General features: G+C 36.8%; 1 protein-coding gene across 1 annotated transcript; it reads left to right on the top strand.

Moving 5' to 3' along the window:
* Positions 1 to 356: 356 nt before the first annotated feature.
* On the top strand, positions 357 to 3148 carry LOC113092599 (oligoribonuclease, mitochondrial-like). Its single transcript, XM_026258261.1, has 7 exons — positions 357 to 607; positions 1029 to 1112; positions 1376 to 1453; positions 1561 to 1672; positions 2134 to 2242; positions 2409 to 2462; positions 2619 to 3148. The coding sequence occupies exons 1-7, from the start codon at positions 377 to 379 to the stop codon at positions 2734 to 2736; spliced, it is 786 nt and encodes a 261-aa protein (XP_026114046.1). The 5' UTR covers positions 357 to 376; the 3' UTR covers positions 2737 to 3148.
* Positions 3149 to 15668: the final 12520 nt, after the last annotated feature.

Genomic DNA, 15668 nt, shown 5'->3' on the forward strand with positions numbered 1-15668 from the left:
TTTTTTTTAACATTTGGTATATTGTGAATTGAAAATTCTTCATTCACAAATGTAAATGTGTAGTGGAAAATAACAAATTTCACTCATTTTAAAATAGAAATAGGTCACTACCTGTATACAGTATGTTAAAATAAACAAGAAATAACAAAGTAAAATTGAATTGATTTTTTATTGCTTTTCATATTTTTTTAAGTGTTTGTTTTTATTTAATTTAAATGTTATTGCCCTTATATGTTCTTAGTTCTCAAAACTGCAATTAAAAAGAAAAAGTATTCGGTTGTTTCCATGGTGTTCACTAAACAACATGTGCCGCCGACCTGCCTTCACTGTTGCGCCGCGCTTGTATTTACGATACTTTCGTTCGGAAGACGGCAGTATGCAGGCATACACGTGGATGGCAGCGAGAGTTTCTGCATTCAGAGTCCTGACTCTAGTCTGTGTGTCATCGCAGCGGGTTAAAGCACCCCTACCGGTGTTTACAGCCCACAACTTATCTCTCTTCAGTCCATGTACCTCTCTGCTCGCCAAGGTTTTGATGTCAAGACGAGCTTACAGTAGGAGGATGTCACAGTCCTTGGCGCAGCGGATGGTCTGGGTAGATCTGGAGGTAAACAGCAGCAGATAAACACAATAAACATTATTTATCACTCAGTCGCTTTTAAGTCATGATCAAGATGTTTTAGCCTGTATGATCGAGTTTGACAGCTGGCTTTATGCTGAATGAATTTGCATGGGTTTTTATAATATACATTATGTATAAGATTAAAAATAAAAAAAATTCAAGTCCAGTACAATCTGTTCATGCCAAAAGGTCTTTGCACAAGATTTAGAACCGTCACTGCAGCTGCTGACCTGCTTGTTTACCAGTTTTTGCATAGTTTTGGTTTCTGGTTCCACCCTACGCAGGGATTTTTATCCAGGAACTTTTAACAGTTAAATATTGGCTGAAGTCCTCACAGTGATTGTGCAGTTTTAGGATGGACATGTTTTCAGTGTTGCAAACTAATGCCACTCCACTTCGTGTTCAGATGACAGGGCTGGATATAGAGAAGGACCAGATTATTGAGATGGCTTGCATCATCACAGATTCGGATCTGAACATCATTGCAGAGGTGGGGTTTTTTTCCCATTGCATAAAAGCATAAACCGCATTAAGTCCCATGCAGTTTGAATTAGAGTTTGTGGCTTGTCTTGGAGTTTTAAGAGTGATCTATGTACTAGCGTACACGTATTGACATAATTGGCTTTTTAGTAAAGTTTATTTATAAAGCATATTTAAAACAACAAATACTATACAAAAGTAAATCTGAGCAATTATGTAAAAAAGACGGCAATTATTTACAGCTAGAAAATTGTTGGTTGTTGTTGTTGTTAGGGGCCAAATCTGATAATCAACCAACCAGACGAGCTGCTCGATGGCATGTCAGACTGGTGCAAAGAGCATCATGGGAAGGTGAGTAGTACAGATTGATGCACCTGCAGAGTGTTTCCTGTTTGTGTGAATGAGCTTGTCTGTGCTTGATGAGCGTTGTGTGATGGTGTTTCTGTTTGATGTGCCAGTCAGGGTTGACTCAGGCTGTCAGGGACAGTCACATCAGTCTCCAGCAGGCGGAGTATGAATTCCTGTCTTTCATCCGACAGCACACACCACCCGGACAGTGTCCTCTCGCAGGTAACCAACCACACACGCTGAAGTTGTTTCTTTTACATGGTGCAGGGGTAAAATATTATGGAAGCTTATGTCTTCCATGAAATAAAAATACTTAAAAGGGTAATGTGACTTTTGGTCTCGGGATTCCTGACTTTTTTCCCCCTCATAAATTCAAGTTTACTTCTTATTTTCCTTAATAATTACGAGTTATAAACTTACATTAACATCTTACTATTCTGATGTTTTCTTCTGTTGTGGAATAAACTTTTTTCCATTCAGAATTAATTGCAAGTTATAAATTCAAATTAAGTTTGAGTTATTACAAGTTATGATAATTTCACACTTTTATTATTCAGATTTCATATAATTGCATATCATTTCAGACTTCTACACAATTCTGAAGTTCTTGAAATAAGTCTGAATTGTGATGTATGAACTGCTTCTTTATGCTACAGAGATTTTGTGTGGTTCTTCCTCCACAGGGAACTCCGTTCACGCTGATAAGAAGTTTCTGGATAAGTTCATGCCACAGTTCATGCGACATCTGCACTATCGTATCATAGACGTGAGCACCATTAAAGAGCTGTGCAGGTATGTTCCCCATTTAGGTTTAATCAGATGACCGGATGACCGCTGTTGCCACATTAATGCATGCAGACGTGCTTCAGCATGAGCTAGAGAGACCATTTTCAAAAGTACAGGAAGAAGGTGGGCATGTCAAAATACTTTCTCCTTTTTCCCCCATTCTGTTGCTTAGACGATGGTATCCAGAGGAGTACAGTATCGCACCGCAGAAAAAGTCTTCGCACAGGTCTGTGTACATCACACAGGTGTTCCACAGCTGTATTATTGAATGGCGCATTTAGCATAGCAAAGGATCCTTTGATGTACTCCTTAAATATTTAAGCCTAAAGAAGAGCTGTTTTGTCTAATCTCAGAATAATGTTGTGTCTGTTTGAATTTTCAGAGCGCTGGAAGACATCCAGGAGAGCATCAAAGAACTGAAGTTTTACAGAGTGAACCTTTTTAAAGTGAAGGGGAAGAGAAAAATAGTCCAAAATGGTGATAAGACATCTGCGAGCTAATCTGCAAGCTGATCTGAGGGGTTTTAGGATCTTGTGCCGAATTCTCACATTTGGATGAAAGCCTGTGCGAATATTTGAGAGAATGAGCGTGCAAAGCTTCACGTTGACGTCACCAGTGTTTGTTTCCTGTTTTATGTGTTGGCTCTGCAAACGACTTAGTTTAAACAGATAGAGAGAGTGAGAGAGAAGTAAAAAAAAATTATGCAATTATGCAAATAACTGTTTTGAACCAAGTACCATTTTATCTCTTATATTTTCCACGTTAGAAATATCATTTGTTGCTGGATCATGTCAGTGTGTAGTAAAGAAACAAAAGTGTGATTGTGTTCTTCAGTCTGAGAGTGTTTTCATTACACCCCTTGTGTATTTTTGTGTGTGTGTTTGTTTTAAATAAAAATCATTTGTTGCTGTTTTTGGAGAGTGTTCAATGTGATTTTGCTGAAAATTTGTTGCTGTCCTAAAACTACAGTAACCTCTATCATACGGCAGATGGCAGTATACTTTCAGGTAATATCCGGAGCACGTTTGCACGAGTGAGTTAGTGGGGTTGTCCTGTGAAAATATAAAGTTTTTGAGATCTTAAATCCAGGTTCAGTATGCGCGTAACATAATATTAAAAGAAAAAAAAAAGAGTGAGGATATTTTATTATCTGGAATCAAATGGAAAAGTTGGCTGAATGCAACTAGCATATTGTAGTTTCACCAATTCAGTTTCCGAATTCAGGCCTTGTTTTTTTTTTATGGCAGGTGGATGGACGGGAGGACTTAGTGACGTCACCATACACGGAAAGTTGTTTTAGGGAGTTCGTTACAAAGACTAAACTGAAGAGCAATGTGCGTTTGCGAATCTTGAAACAAATGTGTATTAAGAAAGTAAATGGAACCAAACCGCTCAGTGATTCAAGTTTTTGTTGTAACGAGAGTTTGACAGTTTTCTAATCCAGTATTGTGAACTTGACATGGTCTGTTATTTGCTCAACTAGTTAAACAAAGCATGCAGGGATGTCATTGCCTCTTCAACGCTCTGTAGAGGTTGGTAAATGTTGCTCTCAAAAGTCACTTTGTGTTTTATGCTGTTTTAATGTGGCAGGGACTGCTGGGACTTCAAATCCTGTTTGATTGGATCAGCCCAAGGTAACATGAGCCCTCTGTCTGTCACTGCTGCCACTGGAGGATCGCAGGTTTGATTCTACAAGGGAAACTTTAAATAGAAAGACACTAGGCCAATGCATAAACCATGTTCTGTAGCTTCTCTCATCTCTCCCCCTCAGATTCCTTCTCCCAGAGGATGAAGAATATCTTCATTTGTGTTCAGGATACACAGCACTCATCTGGACATCTCTGTGTGATGAGTGTTTGCTCTGGTCTGGTCAGATGATTTAGAAACATTTAATTATTTAGCAGGTGCGTTTATCCAAAGTGGCTCACAAATTAATAAATATCGCCAGAAATTTCTCAAAAGACCCAATCATATTAGGAGCACAAATTTTCAAGTTTAAGATAAAGAAGTTGATACTTATATGTAATTTTATTGTTTATGGTTGTGGATTAAGTAAGTCTGATGTTCTGATGATCTCAAGGGAATATACAAAGTCAAGGTTCTGTAAAGCAACTTTGTACTATGTTGTGAGGAAGCAAACGAAAACCTTTTTAAGTTTCCACAAAATGCTTTTTGTTATTTGATGAGTGTTGATGAGTCTATGTACTTGTCCTCTTAAAAATCAAGAACTCTATTACCTGCAATGCAACGGTAACAATTATTTATCATTTCAAAGATCCATGTGCAGAGAGCTCTTTAGCGCATCTAATGTAAAATAGAAAGCAACCTTCATTTTTAAAGACTCTACAGTCTCTGACATGGTAAATGTCAGCTGCAGAAGAAATAGGTTCAATCTGCAGGTATACCAAGGCCACCCAAAACCCACTGGACCAGATGATTCTGAGGAGCCAAAACTTCTACCAGCTTTTTTAAGTCCAGGTAGATACCTTTTGTTAAGTGCTCATTCACCTAATTACGATTGTTTATGATGCAACAAATTTCTTCTATAAAATCTTCTAACCTGTTTAGCATGTTCTATAGTGTGTGCTAGAAAATGGTAGCCTAGTTAAAGTACAGTAATATATAATGATGTGTGATTGTTAGTCATTGTTTCTTTTGAAATGGCTTCGTATACTCAGGTGGGTGTGTGTTCAGGCCACATTGGGTTGGAGCTCTGATTATTTCTGAATGGCCTAGCATACGAGGAATTTCCTGAGGGTGCCTGATGACTCCAATTAAAAGAGATAATTATGACTTTTGGAGTGGATGAATGCAGTGTATCAGCTTTTCATACACCAGAGTAAAAACATTCTCCATGCTCACACACCAACCATAAAGTTGATTCTCTGGACCAAAAAGATAGTTTTCCAACCAGTTGAAACTGTAATTTATCTATTTATGCTCTTTTTAATTGCTTACTCTTGTATTTCTCCTATTTGCATCCATTCAAGAGCAGAAACAAGAAAGTCTGGATCGTGATGATGGCCTAAGAGCAGATCAATCCATCACGAATTCATAACCCTGAAACAACAGGAGCTCACGTAATTACTGACGAAGCCTTGTAATTTATCACTTTTATTCTGACAGGCTCTTTACACTCATTAAAGGTTCATTAAATTTATGCTCTGAAAAATAGCTCACATCTACGCTAATTTTATTACCTGCCAATTTTTAGCGCTTGAATTGAGTTGGTTTTAGGTAGACCTTATTATCACTGAATGCTCCTTGTGTTTTTATTCATATTTTTGAAATAGCCAAAAATAATACAGCTCATGTGAGTTGTGTTATTTGTTATTTTTCATTATTTGTTGTGAGACATTTTACATCTCCTGGAGCCCTGACACAGGTGAGATACGGATCAGATCGGCTTTGATCAGACCTCTAAATCAAAGGTGAACTCTGAACACGAATCTCACAGACGTTTGTGAAACATGCCAGGTGAGATAAGGTGTGTTTTTATAACTTTCATCTATGTAAGTATTAAAATTTCACCTGATTTTTATCGTAAGTAATCTTAATTTGAGTTGTTGTTTGGCAGTATATATGGGATGACATTTAGCTGGAAAATGAGTCTTAAGCACCATGAATTTCTGCATCCATCATTTGTCATTGTAAACCCAATCCAGTGGAAGCACGTTGGTGTTAAAGCATTTAGCTCTATTATGCTGTCAGTCAGCGCTGATGTCAGCGTTGTTCTCTAGTCCTGCCTGCCAGTCCAGACCTTTATGAGGAGAGTTTGTCCAGCCAGGCCAAAGTGACAGACGCCACTCAGATACTTCCACCTGCAGAACCGCACAGTGACTGACAGAAATGTTCTGTACTTGACAATATAGACACATATTGTAAGTATTACTGTAGCAGTATTAGCTGTTCTTTTATAAATGTAAACAATTTATTAACTATGTGTTTGTGTAATGACATTCATATTGATTGTGCATATATATATATATATATATATAAATATAAATAATTTGGGAATAAACATTATTTTCCTAATTTTATCTACAGGAGTGGGTGGGAGCCGAGCCGAGCCGAGCATCTGTCACTTGGCACAGATCTGTTCGCAATACTCAAAACCTTCCTTTGAAATATGACCTGAAGTTTCATCATTGCAGTTGATTTAAGTTGAAGCATCATAAATAACAGGTATGTTTGGAGTGAAAAAATAGAAGAAAAAGGTGTGGGGTAAAACAGGAGCACTGCAAAAAAATCAAAACGGCGGCAGCCTGAGGGAATTGTCCTTTAATGAAAGGAAAAATAGGCCACGTTACATGCTAAGTGAGAACAGGATTAGATGTGCAGAGAACAAGAGAAGTTGAAAGGAACAGGTCATGTGGTTATTCAAGGTTGTTCTGCTTGGAAACTTTTGCAGAAGTCTGGCAGAGCACATTCAAACCACAAAATTCAGCTTTATACTTTCAGGCCATTTTAAATTTAATGAGGTGAACCAGGTCAGAAAATGTCTGTTAAATCTCGTCTGTATTCAGCAGTGTCTGTCTGGATGTTTTCTTAGCAGAATAGAATAGAATAGAAGTTAACTGAAAATTAAAAAAAATAAAAAAAACTTAAACTTGTTTTATTTCAGCAACATTCTAATTTAATTTTCATTTAGTTTATCTTACTAAAACTAAAACTGAACGAAAAATTAAAACTTACTGTATAGATATATGTAAAAAAAAAAATGACAACACAATTATTGAAAAATTAAAATTTTTTTTTATATAAAATTAAAAACTAATTTAAAATATTAATAATATAAAAAGAGAATCTTGATTTACTGATTCTCAAATATTGCCATTTGTGGTTGGATAAATGTAGTATTTTTGTTTAATGATATGATAAATTTAAATAGGAAATGCATAACTCATTTTTAGAAAAAAAGCATAATACATTACTTTTTTTTTATAGTTTGTTAAAATGTTTTAAAGCTAAATTTGAGTGTAATTCAGGTTGATTTGTTTAACCGATTACAATGGAATGGTGATGAATGGCAATCTGGCTGAAATTGATGAAAGCTAAAATATTTAAAATTTAATTTGACTATTTATATATGTATGTACAGTTGAAACCAGATATTTACAATTACATACACTTCTTTACTCTCATACATTAAATCAGAGTAAACTTTTTCTGTTTTTAATCAATAAATATTAATTTTTATTTTTTTGCATTTGTTATATGTCAGAATTGAGCGAGGGATAATTTTCTATGTATTTTCTTTTATCACTTTCATCAAAGTCAGAAGTATACATATACCTCCTTAGTATTTGGTAGAATTGCCCCGAAACTGTTTCACCTGGGCCAAAGGTTTTTGGTATCCTTCTACAAGCTTTCTACAATAGTTTGCTGGAATTTTGGCCCACTCCTCTTGACAGAACGGGTGCAACTGGGTCAGGTTTGTAGGCCTTCTTGCTCGCACTTGCCTTTTCAGTGCCGCCCACAAATTTTCTATGGGATTGAGATCAGGGCTTTGTGATGGCCACTTCAATACCTTGACTTTGTTGTCCTTAAACCACTTTGTAACATATTTGGAAGTATGCTTGGGGTCATTGTCCATTTGGAAGACCCATTTGTGCCCAAGCTTTAACTTCCTGGCTGATGTCTTCAGATGTTGCATCAATATATCCACAACATTTTCTTTTCTCATGATGCCATCTATTTTGTGAAGTGCACCACTCCTTTCTGCAGCAAAGCATCCCCGCAACATTATACTACCACCCCCATACTTCACGGTTGGGGTGTTCTGAGGCTTCAAACTTCACCCTTTTCCTCCAAATATACCGTTTATCATTATGGCCGAACAGTTCAATTTTTTTGTTTCGTCAGACCACAGGACACGTCTCCAGAAATTAAGATTTTTGTCCCCATGTGCAGCTGCAAACTGTAGTCTGGCTTTTTTATGGTTGTTTTGAAGTAATGGTTTTCTCCTCCCTGAGTAGCCTTTTAGCTCATGGTGGTACAGGACTCATTTTACTGTGGATAATGACACGGTCTTACCAGTTTCAGCTATCATCTTTACAAGGTCTTTTGCTGTTGTCCTGGGGTTAATAAACACAGTTCGCACCAAAAACCGTTCCTCTCTGGGACTCAGAATCCGTCTGTACATCCGAGCTGTATGATGGTTGTACATTCCCATGTTTTTTATACTTGCCTATTATTGTCTGAACAGATGAACGTGGGACCTTCAGGCATCTGGAAATTGCACCTAAGGATGAGCCACACTTGTGGAGGTCCACAATTCTTTTCCTGATGTCTTGGTTGATTTCTCTTGATTTTCCCATGATGTCAAAGTGATTGGTTCTGTGTTTAAGGTGTGCCTTTATATGCATCTACAGGTATGCCACCAATTAACTCAAATGGAATCAATTAACCTATCAGAAGGATCTTAAGCTCAGAATGGTATCATCTGGAGTTTTCTTTTCGTTTAAAGACACATTAAACTTAGTGTATGTATTCTTCTGATTTTGATGAAAAGTGATAAAAAATACATATAAGTTCTCCCTCGCTCAATTCTGACATTTAACAAATGCAAAAAATGTTAATATTTATTGATCTAAAACAGAAAACGATTACTCTGTTTTAATGTATGACAGTAAAGAAATAAAAGTTTTTGTGTTTTTTTTTTTCTTAAGTGTATTTAAATATCTGGTTTCAACTGTATATAATTTGGTCACAGATGCCACTGTTTCCTGAGGATGCGCCTCACTATAGGAACATTCATTTTTCCATGGAAGAGCAGTAATTTGAAGCCATGGCAGGTTACAAAGGCAGGTGTCATTCTGATCAGGTTAAGGTAGAGAGACATTTAGAAAATTAAAGTCACACTGATCTTGTCCTAGACATCTCACAAAGGCCTGGCAGGCTCTTTATGTCTTTTTTCTTTTCTTTTATTAGAATGGCCTCTGAAGGTCATCTCAAGCATTAGAGAAGCACTGCTCTGTTCCATGTGTCTTTGGGGGCTTTGGGACCGGAGGAATAAAACATCTCATCTGGAGCCTTTGAAGCGCTTTGCAGCTGGTACATCTGACTCATGCCTTTTCTGCCGCAAATCGACAGATCTTGTTTGGGTTTATCCAAAAATCCTAAATCATACTGCTGTAGTCCCTAACCTAATGCTATGCCCGTCAGGTAGATGGTTAGATGTGAGCTGGATTTTAATTAGACTAATCTCTTAGATTGCATCAGGCAAGAAGAAAAGCACAAATTCATTCTGACTGGTTGCAAAACACTGCAACTGTTTTTTTTAAGCAGTGTTTTTCAGTAAAGATAAGAGAAGTTGTTCTTGCAACTGTACTTGAAGCAAAGGTATATTTAATAATCAAACATATTTCAGAATATTGTTTATTGTTACCAAATGCTGTGTTTTAGCATGTCTAATCATTTGAATGCATAAAAACAACTTAATTCAATCAAATATGTTCTTAAACTAACCTTATGAATGTTTTTTCCTTCAGATATTCTGTGTTGCGTTCTTACATTTTTCTGGTTATCAAAACAGGCATAAAACTTTATTTTTAGCAAACAAGTGGGATTTACTATTAATATTTAAAAAGGAATAAATGTCGTGTGATTGTTCCCTAAAAAATATAGTTTTTATACATTTTGAAGTAGTAGTAGTATGTCTGTACATTCTACTGAACAATAGTAAAATATTTCTGGCACGATTTCTTCAAGTTAAACCAAACTTTTATTTTGACGGGTTGTTGTGTATACCTTTCCATTTCTAAAATGCTGATTAAGTGACTCTCAGAGCAGTTCTGGAGATGTTGTTCATGTATTTGAGTCTTCGTTTAGTGAGACGACAGACACTAAAATCACCGCAAGCGTCACACACTTCAGTATGTGTGTAGTAAATGAAACCGCTCATCTGTGCCATTCATTACATAGACACACTAACAAGCAGGATATTTACAGATACTAGCCAATATTGCAATTTAATTTAAGAATAATGACCAACTTTTGATTAATTCATTAAAAGTTTGGCAAATTCGCTTTATACAATAAATACTGTTTTTATGACTGGATGTGATTTCGTCTGCATTTTCCAAAATATATACTAATTGGCATCTTTACTAATTTACTAACACACACACACACACACACACACACACATATATATATATATATATATATGTGTGTGTGTGTGTGTGTGTGTGTATATATATATATATATATATATATATATATATGTGTGTGTGTGTGTGTGTGTGTGTTTGTGTGTGATTGTGAATCTATATATGTATGTATGTGTGTGTGTGTAAACATACTGTATTATACTAATTGCATTTTTGATTCAATTAAATTAAATTAATAAATCCATTATTTACAGAAAATATTCATTTTGAATATTCATCTGTTTATTATTTACTGGAAAACAAAAACAAAATACTGATTAGGCAAAAAGGACACTCCACCCCACCAACCCACGTGCACACAATTTATTCTCAACCTCTTTAAAGCTTCTGAAAAATTACGTCCCATTGATTTTGTAGGCGAAGAGCAGTGGATGAAAGTTCAGGCAGAGTAATGGACATACAGAAAGCTGCATGCCAACAAGAGAGGGAGGGCGAAGGAAAGATGCTGACGTGATTTTCTGTTCTATGTGATTGTCTCATCTTGTAAGTGACGTTATGGATTGACTATTGACATGCACTTGAAAAGTCCAGCGCAACAAGGACGCAGGCATTAGCACAGAAATGCTCAATTGAGAGCAGCGTTTTGAAACAAAGCAGTCATGAGGAGAGACGAGCATTGAAGGAAGGTTGCAGAATGTCTGTAAAGGTTCTCGCAGGGGAACAGGAGGTTTTAAATTATGCAGGGCCAGCCAAATAGAGTCAGGATGTCACTCTGCAGTATGTCTGTACGGGACAGGAAACATGGATAGACGGACCGCTCGGGGGGAAAAAAACAGAAGGACCAATCCTGTCAGTGGCTTTGACACATTAGTGCCGTTTATAAAAGAAGTCCACTCTCAATACGGACACTGCTGAGGTCAGCGCTCCACCTCAGCTGCCCTGCAGGAGGGATTGTGCCAGGTCTGATGTCCACTATTTGTAGTGCTATTAATCTCTTTATACGGACTTGTTCAATGCAACAGATCTGTTTAGTGTAAGCAGAACACATTTAGCGGTCTGTTTACTTCAGGTCTATGCGCTCCAACTAATGGCAATCATTATAAGACTACAAAATTGACTAGATTTACTTCATTATACATATTTGTTTTTTATTATACAAGATTCATCACTCAACATCCAAAGAAAGAAGTGTTCAATTGCTCAGTCTCTAACACCACATTGTCCTTATCGAGTCAATTCCAGGTGCATAAAGCCACCAAAATCATTAAATATGTTCTTTGGTTCTGTTTCTATCACATTACATAGTAAAATGGTTTGCAGATGCCAATTCATGTTGAGTTTAAAGACTGTTCAGACCAAGAATGAAGCAAACCATGGACGAACCACTTCCCACAACAGAGTGATACTCTTTTCTAGTTTTCCATTTTTATATAATTTAAAATTTCATTTATTTCTGTGTTGACAAATGTGAATTGTCAGCATAATTAACCAAGAATTCAGTGTATCATAGTCTTTTTAGAAATTAGAAGGTTCTCTCTGTGTGTGTGTGTGTGTGTGTGTGTGTGTGTGTGTAACTCATATAGGGATTGACTATATTTTTTTATAGTAATGGGGACTTTGACTTTATTAATTTATTAATGCATCCTTTCTCAATATATGAAGAAAAAATCTTACTGATATGAGCCAATCTCATATTTTTAAGTGTGTCTCTTCTTCTTTAGTAAGTTTCCTCTGTAATGATTTGCAGGAACTTGAGCCTTGAGGTATTTGTCCTAGAGTGATCTCCACACTGCTGCTCTGCTGTTGTTGTTTTTATGGGACGCTCTGAAATGGCTTTTTGATTGACAGCACTGGTTTGCCTCCAGGTCTGCTGAATTGAATATATCCCTGCGTACTCAGCATTCCGCTGTCTCTCTATCACCATGACAACTGCCATTGTCTGCTGTCACTCACAGTCGCTTTAAACATCTCATAGTTGGGTGACCTGTGACCTATTTGAATCTTTGCAGTGTGATTTTAAAGAAAAAAATAATTCTTCATTCACTGGAGCTAAAGGCACTACAGAGTGAAACCATTTGAAAGACTCTCGTTGATAGTTAAAGTATCGTGCGCCCATCCCATCTGGTCCTGTGGCTGCTGACTGATCAATAACTGATCTTGTGTCTCACTGACTCCAGATTGCTTTGCAGTCCCACGGCTTTAATTGAGCATCTAACTTTCTGTGCTTTTCTCACTGGTTGATCTGGCAGATGGTTTTCTATACTTGCTCGTTCTGAGTATTTCTCACACACTATGAGATTCGCATCCATTCAATACACACATGGAATTCAGGTCCGATTCATCTCCGGACTAAGTGTTTTGAGCTTATTTATCTTTTTCTGTCTCTTCCAGTCTCCTGGTACAAAATTTGTTACTTCTAGGGTAGTACCTTTGCAAAAAGTACAATTATGTACCAAATGTACTTTTTAGTCACACTCTTAAGGGTTAAATAAAATATAAAAAGAGTAGGTTGAGCACACATGAATGTTACTGCCCAGAGTTGTCTAATGACTTTTTAAGTTGTCTTGGATCAAGATTTTATTTTATTTTTTTCTTATTCAATGTGCAACAAACATGAAAAATTCCACAGATTGCTTCCACAATATATAAGACATATTTAAACTCCTAATGCACATCACTTGCTCTTCATTCTATAGTACTAAAGGGATGTCTTGTTGGGATTTGTTATTTATTTACAAAAAGAAAAAAGTGAGAAACAAAAAAATGACATTCTCCAAGTGTCTAGTTTCTGACCAAAATCTATTGAACATACATAATTGTATTAGTTACCACTTCTGCACTTGTGAGTAGGAACTTCCCAACAGCCCCTTTCTCTTTGTCTCACTGTGATTGGTTCGGGTGCTTGTGCTGGTGTTTTTGTAGCATTGCCTCACACCAGCTGTGTGTGTGTGTGTGTATCACACCAGTTTGCTGCATTTTTGCTGACCGTCCGCTTTATGGTGTGTCCTTCAGGGACAGCTCCTCTAAGTAAGAGTCAATTCAACAAGCCATACACGATTCAATATCTACCCTCACACTCTAAAAACACCTACAATGCTCTTTTAAAAATGCAATGCTCTCTGAGGTACACAAACATCCGGGATATCAGACAATCTAATTGCACCTATTGATCAGGATTCTTATTGAAAGTTACAGCACAACTGTTGTTGACTGATTCTAATGTCTTTATTCTCTATTGTGTACAGTAGTCACGACTGTCATAGTGCAGGTAAATTGCCTCTGCATTGTTTTCATGTGAATTTCAGTGCAGCTGTGCAGGAAACCGAGCTTCAAGGTGACTTCTATAGCTGCGCTGGAGCCAGAGCCACAGAATGTGTCTGAGACGGATCAGTTACAGGGTGACAAATTCAGCACTGAATCACAGCAAGTCTGGACCTCTCACTGTCGCTTCCTCTCTCGCTTTCCCATTACTTAGACCACAAATCATTGCTCATGTCAACATCTATATCGCATGATATTTATGTGATATAAAATAATTGATGCACGCAGAATTGGTTGACAACAAAAGAGACTGATAGCAATGAATAATGAAGTCAACATGAATTCAAAATGTACTTATAATAGATCCTTTGAATAGATATTCTATTAAGGAAATGCATTCAATTGTTCAAAAGTAAATCCATCCATCCATTTGTCTGACAAATTGAAGTCAAAACTATTTTGAACTTGTGCGCTTTGTTACATTGCTCTTTTCAAGTGTAGACATGGTGTTCATGGACATTTCTGCACATGTTGGATCAGTAGGTAAAGGTGACATCCATTAGTATCTTGGTTCTTGGAAAAATCAATCGCGTTCTATCAGAGCAGAAGTAAAATCAGACTGGTGTAGCATGTCTTTGGTCTGTCTGTCAATGCTTTTAGAGCAGTATGCAGCTACTGCTGAGTGTTCTGGTCAGAGCAGAGCTGTAATCAGGGATCTCCTCTGTTTAGAAAGACCACTGGTGTCAGCGGAGTGGATGTGAGAGCTGATATTACAGTACTGAAGCAAACTGAATCTCTGTTTAAAGTGAACTGTGGCCAGCAGGCGTGTGCCTCATGAAGGGGGTGAAAAGTTCATTCTGAAACTTTGTGGATTTTTCTCTCAAAAGACTTTTTAATGGTGAACTAGAGACAAAAACGGAGTTCAGAAGTTCAGTGTTATTTTTTTCTCCCCCTCAATTTTCAGTCTTAAAATCTATTATTTTAGATGCTTCATAACCAAATTGGACGTGCAAAGTTTTACATATTTAAATAGTCTGTTAGATATTATTACTCTGTGGTTTTTGTCGATTTCAAAGCAGTGTTTTCCATTCTTTTTTTTTTTCATTTCCGTTTTCACATCACAGTTGGAGTGTCTTGGAACACTTTTATTCCGTTAAACAGCAGGGTATTGGAAATGAACAGCACGTTTAAGTGCACAAAGCCTGACAGTGTGGCTCTCTGTTGTACCGAGTCATTTGATAACTGTAACATGTCTCAGACTCTGCAGCGATCCAGGGGTCCCATGCGTGGCTTCACAGGAGATTCAGAGCTATTTTTGCAGGAAATTTGGGTCAGCGGTTTATTGTCCTCTTTTACCAGTGTCTTACAACCCCCGAAACTCAGAATATAAATTCTTTGAACAGCACAAAAGGTCAGGAAATAATGTGATTTCTTTTTACCGAACCCCAACAGACAGTTTCTCCCTTGATTGAACAGCTATATCAAAGAATGTTTACGTCTTTTATTTTTGTGTACATTCAAAGGTTTTATAAGAAAATACAATTTCGGCCTTTCTACTAGAAAATGTCATATATAGTTCATTGAGTAACTTGCTTCTTTTTTCTTTTTTTCTCCTAAGTAAAAATTGTTTCTACACCAATTTTTGGTTATATTTTATAGGAACCAATTCTCACTATTAACTGTTTTGCTTATTAGCATGCCTATTATTAACATACCGGCTGTTTATTAGTAATTATAAAGCACATATTCTGCGTGACCATATTCTGCATCCATAATCCTACCCAATACCTAAATTAAACTTTTAATAGGCGGCAAATTAGGATTTTAAGGCAAAAGTTGTGTACAGTCTATATGTATGGTCTCTGAGGAATGAAAGAAAATCCTCTATGCAGGACAAAAAATGAATTGCTGGGTCTAAAACTGATTGCTGTTCAAAGATTTTGAAGTGAACATTTTTCATTTCACATTAGCCAAAGTTAAACATTCCAGCTTTGTCTAACGTGTTCAGGACACACACTTTCTGATTCATATTAGCCAACTGTTTGCTTGAACATAAT

Source organism: Carassius auratus, unplaced genomic scaffold, assembly GCF_003368295.1.
Source record: "Carassius auratus strain Wakin unplaced genomic scaffold, ASM336829v1 scaf_tig00214664, whole genome shotgun sequence".
In the NCBI taxonomy this organism is placed as follows: domain Eukaryota; kingdom Metazoa; phylum Chordata; class Actinopteri; order Cypriniformes; family Cyprinidae; genus Carassius; species Carassius auratus.

Coding starts and splice junctions, on each gene's coding strand:
- LOC113092599 (XM_026258261.1), top strand. CDS start 377: ATGCAGGCATACACGTGGATGGCAGCGAGAGTTTCTGCATTCAGAGTC. Junction 1,113..1,375: donor ATCTGAACATCATTGCAGAG/GTGGGGTTTTTT, acceptor TGTTGTTGTTAG/GGGCCAAATCTGATAATCAA. Junction 1,454..1,560: donor GCAAAGAGCATCATGGGAAG/GTGAGTAGTACA, acceptor TTGATGTGCCAG/TCAGGGTTGACTCAGGCTGT.